Raw genomic sequence first — 25,841 nt, forward strand, 5'->3', positions numbered from 1 at the left:
CTTTTTTTTTTTTTTTTTTTTTTTTTTTTTTGCAGGGCAGTGAGGGTTAAGTGACTTGCCCAGGGCCACACAGCTAGTGTCAAGTGTCTGAGGTTGGATTTGAACTCAGGTACTACCGAGTCCAAGGCCAGTGCTTTATCCACTGCACCACCTAGCTGCCCCAGTAGTCCTTTTTAAAAAGAATGAAGGGGGTGGCTAGGTGGCGCAGTGGATAGAGCACCGGCCCTGGAGTCAGGAGTACCTGAGTTCAAATCCGGCATCAGACACTTAACACTTACTAGCTGTGTGACCCTGGGCAAGTCACTTAACCCCAATTGCCTCACTAAAAAAAAAAAAAAAGAATGAAGGGTTCTAATGTGAAAACAAAATAAAGCATCTGAAGAAGCAAAGAGAAAATATGACCTATATTAAGATTTTGGAGAGTGAGAGAATGTCACAGAAATGATTAAAGGAGGCAGAAAGACCCCTGAAGCTACCAAGTAGGTATTCCAGAAGAGGAAAGAACTGGGAATTTTGAGGAATTGTGTCCTCCAAGAAATTATGGTGTGGAACCACAGGATCTATCAGGTGAGAGAGCATCCTCTAATCATCAAAGGTAGAAGAAATAGTGGTGTATGATTGATAGGCACTGAACCAACTATCTGTTGACCTAATGAAAATAGAGATGTCTTCTGTCTTCCTGGGGCATACATCTAAAGTGTGATAAGAGAACTTCTCAAGATTTGTCAAACTGATTGTCTAATACCCATTCTGGAAATTCCCTTGGATATAAACGGTATTGGTGAAAGAAACAAAAAAGCAGACTATCAAATCTTAGGCAAAAGCTTTGTGGACATCAAAGGCAAAGGATTTGAAAAAGAAAAGAATGCTTAGGAAGGAAATAAATAAATAGTTGAGAAGATTGTATCTGAGAATGGGATTTGGATCTAGGGATCATAGTTTTTAATTGAGGAATGAATAGCTTCTGTCCGGGAATGGAATGAGTCCAACAAAAACTCCCAGGAATGCCGAAAATCTTCTAAATCTAAACAAAATAAATGGAAAAGGAAGGGAAGAGAGAAGAAACTATGTGTATGTACTAAACCAAATCCAAGGGAGAGTAGCTTCAATGTAGGATGAAGATTAGCAGTAAAGACACCCAGAAATTGGAAAAACAGGAAACTTAAGACTGGCATCTGATAAAAACAAAAACCAAAAAACCACAAAACATAACCTCAGATGTCTATCCCCAGATATTTTTCTCCTAAGCCCTCTTCTCTTACAATTTTTTTTCTAGTACTGGGGAGCGTACCACCATCCTCCAAATCTGCCAAGTTTGAAACCTGGTTGTCATCCTTGACTCTTCATTCTCTCTCCCTACCACCACCCCCATTTCCAATCCGCTGCCAAGTCCTCTTGATCCTACCTATTACAATAGCTTGCTTATTGGTCTCAGTTTCTCAAGTCTTTCCTCACTGAAGTCTGTCCTCCACTCAATTGCTTATGTAATCTTGCTAAATAAAGCACTGGGTTGCCCATGGTAGCCCACTCCATTCAATAAACTCCAATGACTCCCCTTACTTTCAGGATCAAAGACAAAATCCTGTTTGGCTTTTAGACCCCTTTATAACTTGGTCCCTTCCTTACCTTTCTAGTTTCCTTCCCCTTTACTCCTTTCCACATATTCTTGCACCCAGTGACACCAGCTTCCTTTCTTCCTTGCACAGGAGACTCCATCAATGTATTCTCACTGTCTATCCCCCATGCCAATAATGTTCTTTCCTCTCATTTCTGCCTCTTGGCTTCCCTGACTTCCTTCAGGTCTCAGCTGGAATCCCAACTTCTACAAGAAACATTAAGATGCTAATGCCAACAATCCAATTTCCAAAAAAAAAGGAAAGAGAACTAGTTGCAGGGGCCGCTAGGTGGCACAGTGGATAAAGCACCGGCCCAAGAGGACCTGAGTTCAAATCTGACCTCAGACACTTGACACTGAGTAGCTGTGTGACCCTGGGCAAGTCACTTAACCCTCATTGCTGAGAGAGAGAGAGAGAGAGAGAGAGAGAGAGAGAGAGAGAGAGAGAGAGAGAGAAGTGAATTAGTTGGAAAACAACTATCAGTTGGAGAAGAGTAGTACCCCTGGTCCTAACGGACTCACAGGAGAAGTCTATTAAACTTTTCAAGAACAATTAGTTACAATACCACATAAATTATCCTCAAAAATTAAGAAAGAAAGCACTTTACCAGATTCCTTTTATGAGAAACAGTCCTAATGCTGGTGCCTTTCCTCTGAGTTTATCTCCAACTTATACTGTGTGTGTGTGTGTGTATATATATATATATATATATATATATATATATATATATGTGTGTGTGTATATATATATATATATATATATACTGTCTATACCTAATTATTTGCATGTTGTCCCCCCCACCCCATCCCTACTATACTGTCAGCCCCTTGAGGGAAGAGACCGTTTTAGCCTTTCTTTGTATCCCAGCACTTGCCATCATTCCTGGCACATGGTAAGGACTTAATAAAGACTTCTTGACTGATTGACTGTCTAGACACAAAGGTACAAAGTACAGATGGCAAGCAGGATGAACTAGAGCTCCTAATACAAGGAGGTAAATTTAACCTCATAAATGTCACTGAGACTGGGTTATGTGAGACCCATGAATGGAATATAATTTAGAAAGGTCAAACCTTATTTGAAAGAAACAGGGGAGATTAGGGGGAGGATAAGGAAGTAGCCTTACATATTTTTTTTAAATATATTTTTTTGTCACCTATAAAATGAGGGTGATTTTCCTCTTTACTTCCTCTTGAAATCCATAACTCCTTCAAGGTTATAACCACCTAGAATAACCTTTGCTGATTCTCACATCTGTTAATCTTCTCTCAAAAAAAAAATCTATTTTATATATTTCACATTTATTTATTTATTTATTTGGTTGGTGATTTATTTGTATATTTGTCCATCTATTTATCTGTTTGTTTGATTATTAATTTAATTATTCATTTATTTATTTGTTTGCTTGCTCATCCATTATTTATTTATTTGTTTATTATTTGCATGCTATCTCACCTTCCCCCAATAGAATATGAGTGCCTTGAGGGCAAGGACAATTTCCTTTTTTTTTCTTGTATTTCTAGCATCCAGTACAGTGCCCAGCACATAGTAGGCATTTCATGTTTGCTTGTGGAATTAAATTGAATGGATTGTCTCTAAGGGCCCTTCCAAATCTAAATCTATGATCCAAAATGTGATCATATAAGTAAACAGAGGACCTAAAAAGGGAGAAATGGGGCAGAGGGCATTGGGGTAAAGAACAATGGCAGCAGAAATAGAAACAATAGCATAATCAACAGACCATTGCACAAAAAGAAAAATAGTTGGGGGGGGCACACAGTTCACCATACATGCATATATCCCCAGGTACATGAGTGCTTAGGCAAAAATCTATGTTAACAGGCAATATCTCAAAGACACTTTTTTTTTTTTAAAGAAGTAAACCCATAGGACCTTCTCCTTTATGATGCTTCCTTTTTCTCTTTTCCTCTCTCCCTCCCTCTATTATTCCACTATCCCATTTTTCTTCTTACCCTAAAAAAGGGAATTTTCAATATAAACCAGGAGAAAAGCCCCTCCTCCCAAGTAGTTTTTAAAATCCTGCATATATTGCTGAAAAAGGAAGCTGATCATATGAGATCTGACTCTAGTTTTATTGGCCTGAGAAATCGGGGCTTTTGTTTGTTTATCCTCAATTATGAATTGATTTGAGATATACTGCTTAATTCATTTCCTTGTTTTTTCATTACCTCTGTTGGGTGACTCAGAGGATCATAAATTTAAACACAGGAGGGACCTTAGAAACCATCCTATCATATTGGCCCAAAGTCCCACAGTTGACAAGTGGCAGAGCCAAGACTCAAGACTGTTTTCTGAACCTGAATCCAATGGGGTTTTTTTGACTATACAGTTTTGGTGCTTGGCTTGCCTATGGGATTTACCATCTCAGTGCCATCCAACAATGACAATTCTAGATACCTTAGGAATGCGTCCATGTGATCAGCATGTTTAAGTCTCATCCACGTCCTGGCCCTACCACTGATGAAAACAACACAGACTCCTCAAGTAATGAAGTAAGTGGAGATAGCACTGAGCTCTTGATGTAGGATTGGCATTTGCACCAGGATGCATGGCAATAGTGTCAGCTGTGCTATAACAAGCAAGGGCTGGAGAGATGGCAGTAGTGAAGTGAGAAGGGAAGTATGAAAGAAGAAGCATGGTTTGATTTTTTTTTAAAAGGGCTATCTATGGCATGCTTCTGGAAGAAGCAAGGGCTATCATTCCGGTTCTGCAAACAAGCAGTCTTATGACCTTGGGCTTACCCTCTTTATGGTTCAGTTCTCTCCTAGAAAGTGAGAGGTTGCACTAGATGTTCTCCCAGGTCCCTTCCATTCGGTAATCTACTGATGAACCCAGGAGGGGTACACTTTGAATGGGAGTAAGTAGCACGACCCCTGGTTTCAAGATTATACCTACTTTCAGACCCAATTTGTACTTTTCCCCAAAGCTATTATCTTCCAGAATTGCCCAAACATTGGCACTGGCCCTGGATAAGAAGCATGAAATGGAAAAGTATAGGATTAAACCAGTGTCCATGGCATGGTTTTCTCACACCCATGCCAAGAGAGCAGTTAGAGATGATCCAAAGTGGTTAAATCTTTTACTCTCCTTAGGACTTTTTCCTTCTTTGCTGGAAAAGCAAAGAATGGGGTGGGGCATTTCTATTTAGGAAAAGGATCGATTCTAGGAGGAGAGGTCCCAGCAAAAGGAACAACTGAAGAAATTCTTCTTGATCCTTATCTAACACAAGAAGACCCCATGGTTAAGCGAGTTGCAATTATTGGAGCTGGTGTGAGTGGCCTCACCTCCATCAAATGTTGCTTGGAAGAGGGGCTGAAGCCCACCTGTTTTGAAAGGAGTGGCGACATTGGAGGGCTATGGCAATTCACAGTGACATTTCCTTAATTCCTATATTGAGTATGCCGACAGAGGTAACTACCTGGCCAGGTGACCTTGGTCACTTTACCTCTCTGGCCCTCAATTTCCCAATCTATAAAATGAGATGGTTCACTCAGATAATCTCCAAGGTCCTTTCTATCTTTGTCTATGGAATTGTTCTATAATACATGAGGTTTGTCTATGAAATCTTTAAGATCTACCCAGTGGGAGATTTCTATTGGTCCTAGGACAGAATAATAGTAACTAGCCTTTATATAATGCTTTAAGGTTTGCAAAGCACTTCACATGAATTATCTCATTTGATCCTTGCAACGACCCTATGAGGGAGATGCTATTATTCTCCCCATTTTACAGAGAATGAAACTAAGACTGAAAAACATCAAGTGACTTACCCAAGAGCTCTACATTTCATCAGCTCACACAGGTTCCCCTCACCCCCTTTTTTTTAAAAGCTGATTGATGATTTTATCGATATTGGGAACTCTCAGTGAGGAAGCTCCCTCTGCTGCAGATCAATTCTGTGACTTAGATTTGCCTGAGGCACCGAGAGGTTAAACTACCTGCCAAGAATCACATAGACAAGTATGAGTCAGATGTGGGACTTAAACCCATATCATCCTTCCTGACTCTGGGGCCCTTTTCCCCATGCTTTCTTTCTCTCTCCCAGTTGAAGGGAGGTAAATTTCAGTGGTAAGGTGGTATTTCTCCCCAGGTCATTTTGAACATTGACTTGTTGAGCGTTTGAATTCCTGAAGGATAATAACAATTTCCCCTTTGTGGTGTTTTTTTTTAATAGGAATATGTTGAAGAGGGCAGGCCTAGCCTTTACAAATCTCTTGTTACTAACAGCAGTAAAGAGATGTCCTGTTTCTCAGACTTTCCTTTCCCAGAGGATTTTCCAAACTTTGTGTCACACTTCCAGTTTTTGGAATATCTCAAAATGTATGCAAACAAGTTCAACCTTCTGAAATGTATCCAATTCAAGGTATGTCATTAAGAGGTATTTGGTTGACAAGAAAGCTCTTTAAATGTATCTTTATTTGTTGCTTCTTCTCTAAGACCCAAATTCTGGGGCTGAGATGAGAAACTGGCAAAGATTAGTGATACCTGGCAGGATTCCATCCTCCCCTGGGAGCTCTTGATTTAACCTGTGGCAAGGGGAATATGTATCCATCCTATATAACACACATGTAGAAACTTATCCATGTATGGCCCTTATCCGAATGACCACAGGGTCCAGAGTTAGGGTTTCTAACACAGTCCTATACCCACAATTCCTGTCGAGTATTGATTTTTGTGGCTTGGACATCATGTCTCCTTGAAGGGGGGTGGGAGGAATGGTATTTACACACTGGATTCTTTTTTTTTTCCAGACCATTGTCTGCAATGTGAAAAAATGTCCAGATTTCTCTACCTCTGGCCAGTGGGAGGTAACCACTGAACATGAAGGAAAGCAAGAGTCAGCTATATTTGATGCTGTCATGGTCTGTACTGGTTTTCTCACTAACCCATTTTTGGCGCTGGATACATTACCAGGTATGGTATTGTCTTCTAAGTCCCCCCCCCCCGCCTTTTTTTTCCTCTTTTTTTTTTTTTTGCAGGGCAATGGGGGTTAAGTGACTTGCCCAGGGTCACACAGCTAGTAAGTGTTAAGTATCTGAGGTCAGATTTGAACTCAGGTACTCCTGACTCCAGGACCGGTGCTCTATCCACTGCACCACCTAGCTGCCCCCCCCTCCTTTTTTTTTAATCTCTTCTTATTGATGAGTCTTGGTTTTGGATTTTTTGAAAAAAAATCACTGTGGTATATAATGTGGTATATAAAGGACTGTCACAGACCCTCTTTTCTTCTTATTCTCTGTCTCTCATCAACTATCAGGGGCTTAATTAGCATCTCTATTCAGGTGACTCACAGATGTGGTATATCTAGCCCTAGTCTTTCTTTCTCCTGAGTTCCAGTCCCATATCACAAACTGCCTATTGGACATTTCAAAATGGATTGTTGTAGGCATTTCAAATTCAATATGTCCAAAATAGAACTCATTGTATCACCCACCTTTCTTCAATACTTCTTTTGGTCACCCAAGTTTACAACCTGCCTCATCCTCATCGTCCCATTCTCCATCACTCTATATATCCAATCAGCTGCCAGATCTCTTCATTGCTCCTGAATATCTCTTGCAGCTATGTTCTGCTCTCCACTCATCCAGCCATCCCCTATTTCAGATCCTCATCACCTTTCCCCTAGCCTACTACAATAGCCTCCTGATGCATCTCCCTGCTTTAAGTCTCTTTCCTGTCTTATCCATCCTCCACATCACTGCCAGAGTGACATTCCCAAAGCACAGGACTGGCCATATGACTTCTCTATTCAATAAATTCCAGTAGCTTCTTGTTCCCTCTAAGATAAAATCTATTGTCATTTAAAGTCCTTCACAACATGATTCCAATCAGCTTTCCCAGTCCTATTCTATACCATTCCCTTTCCCACTTTCCAAGATCCATCCAAACTGGTATTCCTACTCTGTTTCACACAAGGCTGACTTCACTGACCTGCAGCTGAAACCTTCGATAAATATTGTCTCTCCCCCAGCAGAATGTTTGCTCCATGAGAGGGAGAGCCATCTTATTTTCATATTTGTATCCCCAGTGCTTGCTTTTCACATTTAATAAATGGTTTATGCATTCGTTCAAGACACTCCATCATTCATCTCTGTCTTTACAGGCTGCATCCCATGCCTAAAATGAACTCCATCTTCAGTTATCCCTCTTCAAATCTCCAGTTTCTTTCAAAGTTTGGCTCAAGGACCATATCCCACATGAGGCCTTTCCTGATTTCTTCCAGTGACTAGTGTCATCTCCCCCAAAATTGCCTTCTATTTATTGTTTAGAAACCTGATTTATCCATATGTATATACATGTTATCTCCCCTAAAAGAACATAAGGTCCTTGTAAAAAGGGACTGTTGGGGGCAGCTAGGTGGCGCAGTGGATAAAGCACTAGCCCTGGATTCAGGAGTACCAGAGTTCAAATCTGGCCTCAGACACTAGCTGTGTGACCCTGGGCAAGTCACTTAACCCCCATTGCCCCACAAAACAAAAACAAAAAAGGACTGTTTAGTTTTTATTTGAATCCTCAGAACCTATCATGATGTGTGGCATATAGGAGGTGATTAATGTACTTATTGACTGATGGATCATTAGTACTTCCTGATAACCCCTTCCCCCGCAAGAATCCTCTTTTGTCAATCAGCCAATAAATATTTACTAAGTCCCTACTATATGCCAGACACTGTACTAAGTGCCCGGGATACAAGTATGAAAAAAAGCTAGTTCCTGCCTTCAGGGAGATTACAATCTAATGGAGGATGACAATACACAAAAGGGATCTCTGAAAAGGGGAGACAGAGAAGAGCAAAGAAGGTACTTGATTGTGGACATAGTAGAAAAGTCAGAGAAATGTTAAAAAGAGAAATAGTTATATGAAACAGATAATGTCCAGGCAGGAAATACATTTAACCATCAGTCCTCTGGGATCAAGATCGGTCATTACATTCATTTGAATTCTGATGTCTTTCAATGATATTTTCCTTTGTATTATTGTGGTGATTATATATTTTCATCCCTTACATCTGCTTTCTTTGCTTTGAGTAAGTTCCTTCATTCAAAAAGCATTTTCTATGGGGCAGCTAGGTGGCACAGTGAATAAAGCACTGGCCTTGGATTCGGGAGGATCGGAGTTCAAATCTGGCCTCAGACACTTGACACTTACTAGCTGTGTGACCCTGGGCAAGTCACTTAACCATCATTGCTCTGAAAAAAAACAAACAAAAAAAAAACAACAAAAAGCATTTTCTAGGTACCTACTATGAACCAGGGAGCATGGAAGATACAAAGTCTTTATTAACTTCTCTGAATTCCTTCTATTCCGTTGTGGGGTTTTTTTGATGCAATGGTATTTCATTACATTCAAACAGCACTATTGGTTCAACCATCCTTCCTACATTAGGCACCTCCTTTTTCCTTTTTAATATCATAAAAATAAAGCTGTGAATATTTCCCTAACTCAGGGAAATATTACAAATATTTCTATGAATATGCAAATTTCTATAGCACCGGGTCTGGAACATGGTAGGTGCTTTAAAAAATGGTTCCTGCATTCTTTATACTTAGGAAAAATAGTCAATTCACAAAGGGGACAAGTTTAAAGGCATAAGCATCTACTTGGGTATTTGTGTGTTAATGGCATAATATGCATAGGTATGCTTTTTAAAGTCACTTTTATAGTACTTTACAGACCTTAAAGCAGCATATAGATGTTTGATTTTATATCATTATTATTCACATCCTTTCTAGGTTTCTCCTCATTCATTAATTCATGTTATCCCCATGCAAGGTAGAGAGGGCAGGTATCATTACCCCAATTATACAAGGAAATGAAACCCAAAGTCATATGTTGGTTGCTTTGGTAAATTGGCATTTGGACTTGGTTGAAGTAGGAGCATTGGGTAGGAAAGAGCACTGAATTTGGAGTTTGAATCCTTTGAATCTCAGATCTTTTAGTTACTATCAATATGACCTTGGACAAGTCATTTCATCTCTATGGGCCTTGGTTTCTTCATCTGTAAAATAAGGTTGGACTAATTGATACCTCTAAATTCTAAAATCTAATCCTACATTCTAAAGGCTTGATATATGGGCCTTATTTCAAATCCCCTATGACTGTGAATTTGCCAAATAACAATGGGACCTCGATAAAGCCACAAGGCATGTTACACAAGCTCTTCCCTGACCTCCTCTCAGCATCTGGCTGGCTGACCACTTTTTTTCTGAGAAGGGTTGGTTTTCCACACAGCAGAAATATATTTGATTGTGTAACAACAGCTCCAGAAAATATTTTCCAGCAACTATTCTTTTTTTGTTGTTTGGTGCTTCATGATTCACTGACCTTTAGTATTAAATAAACCAAGCTAAGCCATCCATACCACCAGCTGATTTCAGTCAAAAGGCAAGACATCAGCAAGATAACTGCCCCTTGTCACTGAGCCAAATGAAACTAAATAATAATCTTTTATTATCTGAAAGGTGATACAGGATGGAAGAGACCTGGTGCAGAAAGTCAGTAGGTTTAGATTGAGTTTCATGCAGACTCCAAATCAACCCTGATTGGAATCAATGTCTCAGTCTCCGTGGGTAAATGCTATACCAATAAATTTATGATGATCGGGATCTCCATTTTCTTGCCAGTTATGAATAGTAAAAGCTGACATCTGTTTATGTTTAACAATTACTATCATAATCTGGGTCCAGGGACTAGGCATTGTCTCTTTCTCCATTAAAGAAACCCTCACTCTAGAGTCAGATGGACATGGTCCAGATTGAATTCTTAGGGGATTATGATTACATAAAAAAAGAATGATGGGTTCTTTTTCTCTCACTCTTTAGCTCTTTATAACATTTTCCTGGGATTTTAGGGGTGGGAAACTACTTAAAGTTTGTTTGGCTCATGTCTACATTTTTCTTAAAGTGGGAGGAGGAAAGTATAAGATTGTACTCAATGTACATTCTAGATCAATTATAGGACAACTCTTTATTTTCTTCACGCAAAAGAAATGCTTAAACGCAGAGATTCTTAAGCAAGAATGGGCAGAAATTTTTTAAAGGATTCAGTAACATAACTATCATTATATGTTCTCAGCAAAATATGAAACATTTTATAGAACTAATGAATAAATATTTTCCATTTCTTCTCAGTTCTATAATCTCTCCCCCATGTCTTCTGGCAATTCCAACCATGGCTTGGGCCCATTCTCCTGTCTATGGCTGTCTTCTCCTCCAATAAGCAGTGAAGTAGATATTGTGCCTACCTGGCACCATATGAGGTCATATCCTATACCACAAACAGCACTGCCTGACAGGAGATCTGACCTCTGGAAGTCAAAAAGCTACCTCTAATGCTAGAAATGTCTATTTCAAGATCTCTGCTCAATCACTTATGCTCATTGAAAGAACACAAGGCAGGAGAGGTCGTCAGGGCTCTGAGATCCTATCTTAAGACTCACTAAATCAACATGTGCTTTAGCTATCATGCTCACAGTGTACTTTTTTTCTGCTGGGGTTGGGGAAATGGTTACCCCTTTCCAACCCTTCACGAGGGAGAGAGAACTATTTGTGTCCAGTGACTGTAAGAAAAAGAGCAAACTGGAAGATGTCTTTCAGCCCCCTGCCACCATGCAACCAAGGAACTAATGAGAGTATAGTTTCCCTATCTCAAAGTACTTAACTCCTACAAGTGCTGAGCCAGCACATGTGATCATCCAGAAGCAGGCGGGGCAGTGCATATCCCCATGCATATTCCATGCAGCTTTACTTATAACACTTTGAGGTTTGCAAAGTGATCAAAGGTATTACCTCATTCAGTCCTCAGATCCTCCCTTTCCAGTAGACACCGGGGCCATTATTATACCTGATTTAAAGCTGAAGAAACCAATATCAAGAGATATTCACACAACTTGAGAGTGGAATTTGAACCTAATCGGTCTCGACACCAAATCTATGTTATTTTCCATTCTGCCATATCTTTCACAGGCAGTGAAAGTTTGAGACTAGATTTGACCTTGGGTATTCCTTGACTCCAGGCTCAGCCTTCTAGCCACTGAGTCATCTAGCTTTTTTTGTTCTTTTTTGGTTAAGAAAAAGGGTGTGTGTGTTGATTTTTGTCAATTTTAGGATGAAAATATTTTCCCCATTAGAATGAAAACTCCTAGATAAATAGAGACTGTCTTTTTTGTTGTTGTTTGTACTCATATTCCCAGTGTTAGCACGGTTCCTGCCATATAGTGAGCACTTACTAAGTGTCTTATCTACCTGTCTACCCATCCATCTACCTATATCCATCCATCTATTCATCAATCTATCCAATCTAAAAAAGGAAGTACACGGCTTTAGGGTCAGAGGTCCCAAGTTCAATGCCCTCATCTGATATTTACTCTTGTACATCCTGAGGCATCATTCAGCCTCTCTGGACCTCAGCTTCATACTTAAAATGAGAGCTGGACTAGATATGTTCTGTTGTCTTCTACCTTGAAGCAAGCATCCTACAATACAATAGTTTGAAAACAAGAGATTGCATCCCCTCTGTGCCTTGACAATTCCATGAGTTACTGCTGCTGTATATATGTGTGCATATATGTATGTATGTATGCATATTATTTACTTAAGACTCCCTCCCCATAGAAATTTCAGGGTATTATCGACATCCTCTCCTTCCTAGTCAGTAATTATCAGTATCTGTAAGTAGTAAACAATGGAATGCTTGACCAGATGAATCCCACTGATTAAACTGGGACAATTTATTTATTAAAAGGAGAGAGATCAACATTCAATGAGGGGGGCAGCTAGGTGGCACAGTGGACAAAGCACCAGCCCTGGATTCAGGAGGACCTGAGTTCAAATCTGGCCTCAGACACTTGACATTAACTGTGTGACCCTGTGCAAGTCACTTAACCCTCATTGCCCTGCAAAAAAAAAAAAAAAAAAAACATGCGCGCATATGCACGTGCGCGCACGCACACACACACACACACACACACACACACACCAACATTCATTGAGGACTTACAAGCACAAGGGACTTTCAGGGAAACTTTAGCCCAATAAAAACATTCAATTCCATCAGAAATTGGTTATATAAATTGAGTATAACACCCAGTGTCTTGCTCAAATGTGGGTCCTCAGAAAGTTACCCCAGGTTTGAAAGATGTGCCTCTGCATTCAGTCAAAACCATAGTTCACAAGCTGGAACTTTTGTGTTTACATTGTCAACCAGAAAAGATATATTGACTCAAAGGAAACTACATTTTTTTTCTTTCTTTCTTTTTGCAGGGCAATGAAGGTTAAGTGACTTACCTGGGGTCACACAGCTAGTAAGTGTCAAGTGTCTAAGGTCAGATTTGAACTCAGATCCTCCTGAATCCAGGGCCGGTGCTTTATCCACTGCACCATTTAGCTACCACAAAGAGGAAACTACAATCAATCAAATAAAGGGATAACAAAATGTCCCAATAACCCCTCTTACACAAAAATGTACCAGAGAGGGAGTACACACATATAAAGAACACATATGATCAGGGAACGTGAATGGATGAACATATGTGTGGTCTAGGAAAATACAAGAATACAGAAACACATAAAACAAATGTGGCCCCAGTGTATAAATGGAGGATAATCACATAGGGATTTTTAGCTAGGATACCTATGTGACTGGGACAACTCAGCCTTCCAATACTGTTGTCATTGTTCAGTTATTTTTCAGTCATTTAAACTCTTCATGACCTCATTTTGGGGTTTTCTTGCCATAGATACTGGACTGGTTTGCCATTTCCTCCTCCAGCTGATTTTACATATGAGGAAACTGAGGCAAACAGGGTGAAGTGATTCACCCAGGGTCACACAGCTAGTTGTGTCCTCTCATACTACAGATCTGCTACTATCTTCTGGTGATGCTACTGGGTTGCGCTGTTGCTCTTTGTGGGGCACCATTTGTCTGCTGAGCATTGCAGCTTCACTCATTGTTGGGCACTGAATTCCATCATTCTACTGGGCATTCTCTATTCTCTCTGTGTCCCTGTTCTCCATTAGACATTGTGTAGTGTTATCTTTCCTTCTCGCTACTGGGGTCCCTGAGCTGCTCTCTGCTGCCATCTTCTGGTCTTTAGTTCTTCCACCCCCAGGTTACCTACACTAACTCTCAACTGGGGTGCCCCAGAAGGCTAAATTCCTTTTACCCCTCATAACCTAAGGACGTGATAATCTCACCTAGTCTAAAAGGCAGTAAAAAATAGCAAGTACCCTCAACCTGGAAAAAAACAAAAACAAAACCCCTTATAAAGTGTTTAGTTAGCTCTGTGACTGAGTAGCCAGGTGGTGCAGTGGATAGAGTTCTGGGTCTGAAGTCAGGAAGACCTGAGTTCAAATCTGGCCTCAGACATTTAGTACTAGCTGCATAACCCTGGGCAAGTCACTTAACCCTGTTTACCTCAGTTTCCTCTTTTGTAAAATGAGCTAGAAAAGAAAAGAAAAAACCATTCCAGTAACTTTGCCAAGAAAACCCCAAATGGAGTCATGGGAAAGTAAGACTTGACTAAACAATAGCAACAAAACAAACAAAAAAAAGGCAACTGGCACATAGTAGGTGCTATATAAATGGTACCTATTATTATTATTATTGAAGAGAACATCCAATGATTAGGGCTTAGCTAAGATGAGGAAATACAGAGATGCCACCTATCTACCAGGAAGGGCCCAAAGAGAGAGTTCTCCCAACTATACATTTTTAAGCTTTACTCACTACCTCAGTCATGTGGATTATCTTACTTCTGGCTAGAAACTCTCTAGCCTGTTTCTTAATTCTTTCTAAAAATTGGGAACATTATACCTTCTTCATTCTAAACACTACCAGACCTAAGGTAGTATCTATTTATCTGGGAGGTAAGTTAGTCTTTTTTTTTGTTTGTTTTTTAGTGAGGCAATTGGGGTTAAGTGACTTGCCCAAGGTCACACAGCTAGTAAGTGTTAAGTGTCTGAGGCCAGATTTGAACTCAGGTACTCCTGATTCCAGGGCCGGTGCTCTATCCACTGCGCCACCTAGCTGCCCCTAAGTTAGTCTTGAATAGAGGAAATATAACCCTACTAATGACACAAACTCACTTCTTCAATCCAGTTGTATGACTCATTGGGCCCTCTTTACTATGACCTATTTTTTCTGGATTCAACATGGAGACAGAAAATCCATTATGGCTCTACCATCCAAATAGCTTGAAGGTAATAAGTAAGGTGTCAGCTGATCGATACAATACTGCCAAGAATAGCTGAGAAGGCAGTTTCCTAATATTTAGAGATAAGCCTTTCGGTGATGACTTTCTCTGAAGCTACCTTGGGTGTTCCTCAGGTGAGAGTCCATCACAACACCCATGCTTTAAGCCTTTTCAGGCGGACAGTATCTCCTAAAGCTTACACTCCACTGCTATGCCCTTCAAGATCCTAGAGTCATGGGGCAGCTAGATGGCGCAGTGGATAGAGCACCGGCCCTGGAGTCAGGAGTACCTGAGTTCAAATCTGGCCTCAGACACTTAACACTTACTAGCTGTGTGACCCTGGGCAAGTCATTTAACCCCAACTGCCTCACTAAAAAAAAAAAAAAAAAAAAAAGATCCTAGAGTCACCTCTTTGTTCTGATGAGACATCAGAGGAAGACGTTAGTGGAGGATATCACAAAATAAGCACCTTCATTCTCTGCCTTGCAGCCTTTTAGTCAGGTTGTTAAAGATGTAGTAAACAATGTTCATCAGCAGTGTTAAGGGCTAAAATTCTAGCTAGTCTGTCTAAAATATCCAATGAGTGGTCGCCAATAAATTATAAGCTTGAGCAAGAGTTACGTTTTTAAGCATTTATTAAGAAGAATAAGAATTTGGTAAAGAGAGAGAAAGGCCTAGATTCCTATCTATTAAAGGGAGAGCGCATTTCTAGCTCCGCTCTCCACCAGAGTCCAAAGGAAAAGACAGAGACAGAGCACTAGTCTCTTCCTTCTTCCTCCCACTACCCAACGTCACTTCCTGATGCCAAAGAAAAGACTCCTGGTCTTGCCCTCAAAGACCTTTGCTTCATGGGCGGAACTCTTCTACAGTAAGTCTCCAGCAGGTGGCATCATTCCAATCGTTACAACAGGTAGGTGGCACAATCTTCCTGAGTTCAAATCTGACCTCAGACACTAGCTGTGTGATCCTGGGCAAGTCATTTATCCCTGTTTGCCTCAGTTTCCTCATCTGTAAAATGAGCTGGAGAAGGAAAAGGCAGTATCTTTACCAAGAAAGCCCCAAATGGAGTCACAAAGATTTGTATATGACTGAACAACAACAAAGAATGCTTTATTAATCACAAATAAGAAAGACCAACGGATTTAGGGAGAGAGAATCTGGTTTTCCTTCCTTCTATACTTATTACCTTTTATGAACTTGAACAAGAGTTTTGGAATATGGTTTCATCTTTTGAAAAATGGACTAGATGATGTATATAGAGTATATGGACCCTTCTCACTCTTAATCCTATGTTGTAAAGCCAGAAAGCAGGTTTTTATGCTACAACTCCATGGGGGAGACAATGGTGCAAATATTATTATCACCATTTCACAGATAAGAAGACTGAGACCCAAAAGATATTACAGCAGCTTGATCAAGGTCATACCAATAGTATCTGAGTCAGGATTCAAACCTGAGTCTGACTGCAAACTCCATATTTTATCACTATGCTACGTGGCCTTAATGAACTAGTGGGCTCAGAAGTGAATAGTTTTATATTGCTAATTATTTCACAAAAAATCATTAGAATTTCAGAGTTTGGAGAGACTCTAATGGATATCTAAAATCTAGTCCAACTCACTCCCCCAAAAAAGAATCTCAATAGCTCTAACTGTTGGGAAGTTTTACAACAAGATAAAGTTGCTTCTTTACAACTTCTAGGCAATAATCCTCCTCACCTATCAGACCAAATAGACTAAATCTTACCCCTCTTCTTTATGGTGGTCCATCAAATACTAGTATCTTTTACCAAACCAACATTATTACCTGAATAATAGGTTTTATTCACACAGCTTGTCAAATTCCTCATAGTCTCTCTTTTTTTCCCCCTTGTAGGTATCAATACCTTTAAAGGTCAGTACTTTCACAGCCGAGAGTACAAGCATCCTGACTTATTCAAAGATAAGAGAGTCCTTGTGATTGGCATGGGGAACTCCGGCACAGACATTGCTGTGGAGGCTAGCCATGTGACTAAAAAGGTATGGTCTTTGAGGTTACTAACTGTAATAAAAATGTCATATAAAGTGTGCTGGTATGCTGAATGGCCTTTTAAAAACATGGTTCCCCCCCCTCATTATTGGTCAATTTCACTGTAAATTTTGAATTTATTATTTATTTCCCCAAAAGGAAGGGAGGAAGAAAGGAAGGGAAGGAGGGAGGGGGGGCAGCTAGGTGGCACAGTGGATAAAGCACTGGCCCTGGATTCAGGAGGACCCGAGTTCAAATCCGGTCTCAGACACTTGACACTAGCTGTGTGACCCTGGGCAAGTCACTTAACCCCCATTGCCCTGCAAAAAGAAAAAAAGACTTTTAAAAAAGAAAAAGAAAGAAAGAGGGAGGAAGGAAGGGAAGAAGGAAGGAAAAAGGAAGGAAAGATGGAAGGAAGAAGGAAGGGAGGAAAGAAGGGAGGGAGGGAGGAAAGAAAGAGAAATACTCATCATGACATCCCTATTTTTGCTAATGACACCCAAAATTTTTCAGTCACCAAGAACCTAGAATCACAATGACCAAGATTCAAATTCTACCTCTAAGAATGACCAGCAATGAATTTTTTATTATTATTATTATTTGGGGGGCAGGGCAATGAGGGTTAAGTGACTTGCCCAGGGTCACACAGCTAGTAAGTGTCAAGTGTCTGAGGTCGGTTTTGAACTCAGGTCCTCCTGAATCCAGGGCCAGTGCTTTATCCACTTCGCCACCTAGCTGCAGTGTGACCTTTAACCTCTCTCAGCCTCAGGTTTTCTCATTCGTAAAACAGGAACAATAATAGCAACCATTCAGAGCTGTTGTAAGGATCAAATGAGATCCCTTATGTCAAGCCTTTGCAAAAAGTGCAAGTGCTTTATCAATGCCTGTCATTTGGCCCCTGTGAGACTCAATTTGCTCATTTGTGAAATGGACATAATGCCTACAGAATTATTGTGAAAATCAAACAAGATAACATGTGTAAAGTCCTTCACAAACCTGAAAGCAAGATATAAACCATAGTTATTTAAGTTATTTTTGCAAACCAGAGTGGGAAGAAAAGAAGATTTGGGAACTGGAAGAGCATTCAGTGCCTCTACCTCGACATTTATAGCTGACATTTATATGGCACTTAAAAGTGTTCTGAATAATAAACAACTGACATGGAAATAGCGCTTTAATGTTTGCAAAGAACTTTACAAATATTAACTCATTTGATCCTCACAGTAACCCCATGAAATAAATGCTAAACAATTTGTCTGCTTGCTTCTAGGTGTTGCTCAGCACCACTGGAGGTGCATGGGTGATAAATCGAGTTTTTGACCATGGGTATCCTTGGCCCATGGTGTTCACCACTCGATTTCAAAGTACATTAAGAAATTCCCTCCCAACTTCAGTTGTAAACTGGTTAATTGGCAACAAGGCGAATAGCCATTTCAATCATGCAAACTATGGTTTGGTTCCAGAAAACAGGTAATTTTTTTTATCCTCTGTTTTGTGCTCTCAGAAAGGAAGGACTCCAGATTTTTCAGCAATTCTTGCAAAACTGGACAGCTATTGCTGCTGCAAGATATATGTTTATTTTGTTGAAACATTTGGAAAGAAAAAACATAGAACCACATCCAAGATTCAATTTGAGCAAGGGACAGATACGTGGGCTTTTGTTCCATTGGTAAGGAGAAATCGCATCCTTTGGTTTCCACTTAATAACCACAATATAGACCCTCAACAAGACAATAAATTCAACAAACATAAAATAAGAACCGAATGTGTAAAAGGCACTGACCGTTGAAACAAAGATAGCTGTGACATTAGCCTCTCCAGATGCTTAGTCCTGTAGAGCAGAGCTTCTTAAAATATTTCTACTTACAACCCCTTTTCACCTGAGAAATTTTTAACCAACCCCAAGTATATAGGCATATAAAATAGGTATACCTAACCTTTTACTGTTGCCAAATTTTTCATGACCGCCACATTACATATGAAACAAGGTAATTTAAAATGATGGCCACTACCAACTGCAGAATTATAAAAGACTTCATGTAGAAGGTAGAATTCTGAGCTGATTTTTGAAGGGAAAAAATGAATTATAATGGAGAAAGGAAAGGAAGTATCTTCTATGCATGGGCCAAGGCATGGAGAAAAGATGGCAATAGAAGGCAAAGAGAGGTACTTTTTGACTGATACGAAGAGTAACAATAACTCACAATTATATTGCATGTAAGGTTTACAAAACACTTCCCACATGATAACTCTGAAAACTCATCTCCATTCTGTAGTTTAAAAATAGAGGCTCAGATAGGGATGGTAGATTACCTAGGATCACACAACTAATGAAGGAAGCAAGGAGTGCTCCTGACTCCAAAAGCAAAACAATGAATTCAAGAATCAGTAGTTTCTACTTTATTCTGTAGGCAGTAGGAGCCACTAATGGATTTTGAGCAGTTACACAATTGAAATGGTATATTAGGAGAATTCTAGAACAGCTGTATGAAGGATAATTAGATTATTGACTGGAGCCAAAAGACTGTTTAGAAGTTTATGACAATATGGGGTGGAGTGAAGAGATGGTTACAGTTGGGAATCAAGAAACCTGGTTTGGAATCGAGGCCCTGATGCTCACTGTGAGACCCTAGACAAATTATTTAACCCCTCTGTTCCTCAGTTTTCTCATCTTTAAAAGAGAGATGATGATACTTTAGTATCTGCCTCACAAGGTATTGTAAGGAAGTGTTTTGTAAACATCAAAGACCTATATAAATGTGAGTTATCATTAACAAAGGTAACAAGAGAAAAGAGAATACTTGCATCCTAAGTGGAAAGCTGGGGATGAATGTAAGAAATACTGCTGAAGTAGCTTTAAGAGACTTGGATAATTGTTTCAATAGGAGGGAGAGGGGAGGAAGAGGAGAGGGAGAGAGAAGGGCCAAAGACAACTCCAAGGTTATGATTCTGGGTAACTGAGGACATGGTGTTGCCATCAATATAAATGCAGAAGTTAAGAGCAAGGGTAGATTTTGGGAGAAAATTAATGTTACATTTTGGGCATGTGGCTTTTAAGGTGCTGTGGACATGAAGGTAGTGATATCCAACAAGATTTGGATACATAAAACTGAAACGCTGGAAAAGATTGGAATGGAGTTAAAGAAGTGTTTTATATGTAAAGGGGTGATCATTGAAACCTCCCATAATCTGACTTCTCTCTAGCTTTCCAATTTTTTCACACGACTCCCCATAATATATTATGTTTTATCCAAACTAGATTTCCGACTATTTGTGAACTCCATATGCAACTTCCAACCTCCATGCCTTTGTATAGTTTGTCAACCCAATTCTTTGAATACATGTATTCCTTAACTATAACTCTTTAAAACCCCTGCTTCTTTCAAGGTTCTTCCCAGGGGCCATATTCTATATGAGCTTCTTCTGAGCATGCCAGTTTTTAGCACCCTCTCCCTCCTAAAATTACTTTGCATTTCCTTACCATATCTGTGTATATCTCATCTCCCCTAGCCCCCAAAGTTGGATGTAAACTCCTACAACTTCAGAAGAGTCCTGTGGAAATATCTCCAGTTATTCTCAGAAGATATGGTATCAGAAGGTGGATAGAACTAATCAGGAATCACTGAAATTTGAGGAAATAACACAGGGTTACCAAAGGGCAGGGAGAAACATGAAGGTCTACCTTTTAGGTGTGCTCCATTTGTGGGAATGATTGGTCAGGAAGTAGCCTATAAGGAGGAAGCCGTTATCAGAAATTTATAATTCCCTCCCTACACAACTTCCTTCTTTCAAGCTTGATATCTCCCATTCATTGAAAGGAGAGAATTTCAGAACCAGAGACAGGACCAGAGGGAGGTCAGAGGATAAATGAGGCATATTGTTCATTGATGGATCTCTTCTTTCTCTGTTTTAATTTAGAACTTGCTTCTGAGAACCTATAGTGAATGATGAGCTCCCAGGACGTATAATTACTGGGAAGGTGTTGATCAATCCCAGTGTGGAGGAAGTGAAAGAAAACTCTGTTGTGTTTAAGAATACTCCAGAAGAAGATCCCATTGATATAATTGTCTTTGCCACAGGATATACTTTTACTTTTACTTTCCTTGATGAGTCTATAGTGAAAGTTGAAAATAATCAGGCCTCTTTGTATAAGTACATTTTCCCTGCACATCTGGAAAAACCAACACTGGCTGTCATAGGCCTCATCAAGCCTTTTAGATCATTGGTGTGCACATCAGAAGTACAAGTCCGATGGGTCACACGAGTCCTAAAGGGTATGTTGGTGGAAAGCATACTGGGCAAAGGAGAGAGGTAGCTAGGGGGAGCAGTGGATAAAGCACCGGCCCTGGATACAGGAGAACCTGAGTTCAAATCCGGATTCAGACACTTGACACTAGCTGTGTGGCCCTGGGCAAGTCACTTAGAGACTATAAATCTCGACAATTCATCAGTTCTCATGTAAAACAGAGACAGAAACTCTAAAAGCTAGATATATAGATATATAGATATTGGAGTTGACTGAGTCCCAGGGTGATGATGACTTACACTGTATCTCTGCATGTCAAGAAAGTAGAGACCACAAAATGCAGACTATGTCCATCCGCATGGAGAACCAGCTCATCAGACATTTTTGTGAAATTAATAGGCCTAATTAAGACATCAAAATGGTGATCTTGGTGAAAATATTTTAGTCAGATTGGTTACTTGGTACAGTGATGAGTTAGGTAGTTTTATCACAATTGATTAAGAGATTGCTGTCAGAGTGGAAGAGATTGCTAATGCAGATTAGCAGATCCCTCCTTGGTACTTATTTTTTCAATGACTTGGAAGAAAGCATGGATAGCAGACTCAGATGCACCAATAATAGAAAAGTGAGAAGGGACTGATAGCACACTGAATTGTGAACCAAACCAAAAAATCGTGATAGGCTAGAACATTGGGACAAATTTAATAAGTAATCAATTAATTAGGGGTAAATTTAACATCCCACAACCAAGTTGAAAAATCAGTAAATTTCATAAGTACAAGATGGAGAAAATGTAACTAGAAGCAATTTAGGTATAAAAATAGAGATTTGGCAGGTTTCATGCTACAAACTTAATATAAGTCAACAATATGATAAAACAGTTTTAAAAGAAAAAGGTCCTATGATTCCAGTTTCCATGAATGGAAGTATGACCACATCTGAAATGTTCTGATTACTTCTGGACATCATATTTTACAAAGAACATTGATAAACTGGAGAACGGCACAAGCAAGTTGATAATAGTGTAGGACTTTGAGATCCTGTCATATAAGAGCCTCATAAAGGCTGCAGGAAAGTTTAGCCTAGCAAAAAGAAACATGAAATACACATGCTAGCAATATTTATACTTATCTGACTTGGCCTCAGAAGACTTTACTAAGAACAATGGGTGCTGGGGGCAGCTAGGTAGCGCAGTGTATAAAGCACTGGCTCTGAATTCCGGAGGACCTAAGTTCAAATCCTGCCTTAGACACTTGACACTTACTAGCTGTGTGACCCTGGGCAAGTCACTTAACCCTCACTACCCCGAGGAGAAGGAGAAACAACAACAATGGGTGCAAGTTGCAAGAAGGCATATTTATGCTTGATTTCAAGAGGGAAAACTAACAATTAGAACTATCCACAAATGGAATGAGCTTCTTTGGAAAGTAATGAGTTCCCTCTCATTCGAGAATGACCATTATTCCAGTATACTTCAAAGATTTTTATTTAGGTATAGGTTGGATTGAATGGTTCATGAGATTTGATGATAAAGGTCAAACAACTGACTGTTCAGTTGACTGAAATTTTACTTTTCAGCTGCTTACTTTGCCATCATGCAGACAAAGACACAGTAAGCCTAAATCACAAGGTTTGCCTTGTGTCTTATTAACCATAATTTGATTTTGTGGGAGAACAGAGTGGCCAGGAACCTGAACCACTGGGTTTGTCACTCTCTTGGGTGCAAGAAAAAAAGCAGTGGCCAGCCTCACCAATTATAAGTTGTGGTATTTCATGTGGCTTGCCCAGAATTCTAACAGATGCCTAAAGGAGATCTTTCATTTTATTTTGTAGGCTTGAGTAAGCTACCATCACCACAAGCCATGAGAGAAGACATTAACACAAGGAAAGCAAATAAAGCCACTGGGTAAGTTCTGTCCCTTAAACATATACTATTTTGATTTACAGCTAGAGTTTTCAAAACTTTTCAGTATTCACAGTAAAGCATTTCCCTAAAGGATCCATGATTGGCATTTTAACCAAAGATTGCAAAAAGCAGGGAATTTCAAGCAAAAGGAAAATGGAGCATCAAGAACTCTGGAGGAGCTCCAGGGCAAACTTTATTAGGAGTCTTGAGTGAAAGAAGAAATTAAGGGACCCAGCATGTTATGGCAATGAGGTCACCAGATTATGGCCACTTACCATGTCAAAGAACTAAGGACTTCAGAAAAGGAATAGAGACTTGACCTGTGATTTAATTGGCATAAACAACTCCAAGGTTAGGAAGTTCCCTCAACCAAAGTGGGTCAACACCTTCTCTGAAACTTATGGTTTTAGAGAGTTGTATAGAGAGGTGAAAGGTCAAGTGATTTGCCAGGACCACATGGCCAGTCAGAGGCAGGACTTTTAACCAAGGCTATCCTGAATTTAAAAACAGGTGTTTTTTTTTAACTTTTAAAATAATTATCATGTAAGTATTTTATTATTTTCCAGTTACATGTAAAAATAGTTTTCAACATGTGTTTTTGTAAGATTTTGAGTTCCAAATTTTTCTCTCTCCCTCCCTTGTCTCCCCCCTACTGCCCTCATCTCCCCCCTCCCCAAGACAGAGAGCAATCTGATATAGGTTATATATGTACAATCACATTAAACATATTTCTGCATTAGTCGTGTTGTGAAAGAATCAGAGCAAAAGGGGAAAAAAACAAACAAAAAGTATGGTTCAATCTGCATTCAAATCCCACAGTTCTTTTTTCTGGATGTGGAGAGCATTTTCCATCATGAGTCCTTTGGAACTGTAAAGACAGCTCTTTATACACTATGCCATACTGACTCCCATGGACCTAGAATTTCAGAATACATGACAGTAGGAGGGATGCCAAGGAAATTAACATCATTGTTTTGTCTGGGGCCAGTTAGATTTAGTGCATTATCACCAAGCTGGACAATGTGGTTCGAGGATGTCTTGTTCCACAGCTGAGTTGCCTATCTCCTCCAGGGCAAGATTTCTGGAGGTTTGGCTAGGAGATGACAGCAGTAGCAGGAAGGATTATCAAGAAGAAAGCTAGGATGAATCATGGTTGGCTCTGGGGCTGACTAAATGGAGTTTGACTCTTACCAATTAGAACAGCCCAGCTCCTGGGTAGTAGTTCCAAAGTAGTGTTTTTTAAAGGAGTTCACTTTATAATTAGGAATAGAAGAGTTTTGAGACTAGAAGATACATTAGCACATTTTAGAATGAAAGAGAAATCATAGATATGATTCTGAATTTTAGAATAAGAATTTTAGTTTTATCCATAATAAGATGGCCTTTCTCCCCTTCTTTTCTTCATAAAGGTTTGGTTTATACTTCAAAATGATTTTGCAAACAGATTGTGTCATCTACCTAGATGAGCTCTCGTCCTTCATCAATGCAAAACCCAATATCTTATCTCTGTTCCTGGTGGACCCACTACTGGCTTTTAAGATTTTCTTTGGCCCACTTACCTCATACCAGTACCGTCTGACTGGCCCCAGGGAAATGGGATGGAGCCAGGAATGCCATTTTGACCCAGTGGGACCGGACAATCAAGCCAACAAAAATTCGAGTTGTACAAGGACCTCCAGATACTTTTCCCCACCTACTCAAAGTCTTCAGCTTTTTGGCTCTACTTGTGGCAGCATTTCTTATTTTCTAGTAGCTGAAGTAGCTGAAGCCCTTGGTTACTTAGAACAAATGCCCAGGGTAGCAATCTCCTAGAACGTCCATCAGAGCAGAGCCTTCACTCCTGTGGGTCTTTCCCAAGAAAACTAGCTTGAAGCCTTATTCTTTCCACCTGGAATCCAGATGAATTCTAGAAACTCTATATGGGAGCCCTACTTTTCCCATCCTTGTCCCTCCCTGGCTCTATACCGATCTCCATATTCTACTGACCTATGGGGAGGAAAGCTTTCTGCAAACCTTAAAACACTATATAGGGGCAGCTAGGTGGTTCAGTGGATAGAGCACCGGCCCTGGAGTCAGGAGTACCTGGGTTCAAATCCGGCCTCAGACACTTAACACTTGCTAGCTGTGTGACCCTGGGCAAGTCACTTAACCCCAGTTGCCTCACTAAAAAAAAAAAAACCACTATATAAATGTGAGCTATGATTATGGTAATTGTTTTTTTCTTTATTGTCTGCATTTAATGCCAGTGGAATAAAAAAGGTTTTCCTGATTTGGGTAGTTTCAGAGGAGATACCAATCTCAGAAGCTACACTTCCTTCTCCCTTATGAAATCTTGTTCTTTTGTGTACCATAGGCAGCCAAAGCCTTTCAAATACTTAGTGTAGAGGTTATATGTAATACTTTTCATTGAAGAGTAATAAAAGAAGCAGTGAACATTTTCAAGTGTTCTTTTAATCTCTTTATTGTTGGGAAGAGGAGGAGGGGGTATTAAGAAAGAGGTGAATTGAGGGTGGGGGAAGGGAGAGAAGAGAGGGAATGTAATGTCTACTGAGGACCAACATGAAGGCCATTTCATTTTACTGGGTTTGTGGTTAGTATTTGCTAAATGACCATTATGAAGACAATTACAGTTTTTAAGAAATATCAATAAGATCCTCTAAATCAAGCTAACATATAACTTTGTAAGAGAAACAGATCTTCTTTAAAGCCCTAACCATCCTCCACAGATATTATGGTGGAAACTTTGAGTCAGAAGTAACTGTCACATAGAAAAAAAGATGACCCATGAGACCAGAGAAGGGCAAATGTTATATTTTCAAATAATGGAAGTGGGTGAAGTCTGCTAACTCTAGG

At 39.8% G+C, this 25,841-nt stretch overlaps 1 protein-coding gene across 1 annotated transcript; it reads left to right on the plus strand.

The window, feature by feature from the left end:
* The first annotated feature begins 4,874 nt into the window (after positions 1–4,874).
* Positions 4,875–24,738, plus strand: FMO1 (flavin containing dimethylaniline monoxygenase 1). Its single transcript, XM_044005190.1, is given in 9 exon segments — positions 4,875–5,006; positions 5,812–6,000; positions 6,389–6,551; positions 16,705–16,847; positions 18,107–18,306; positions 20,755–21,110; positions 22,916–22,988; positions 24,398–24,572; positions 24,574–24,738. Coding segments are annotated over 9 exon segments (1,596 nt in total).
* The last annotated feature ends 1,103 nt before the right edge of the window (positions 24,739–25,841 follow it).

The sequence above is a fragment of the Dromiciops gliroides genome, chromosome 4, assembly GCF_019393635.1.
Source record: "Dromiciops gliroides isolate mDroGli1 chromosome 4, mDroGli1.pri, whole genome shotgun sequence".
Taxonomy (NCBI): Eukaryota; Metazoa; Chordata; class Mammalia; order Microbiotheria; family Microbiotheriidae; genus Dromiciops; species Dromiciops gliroides.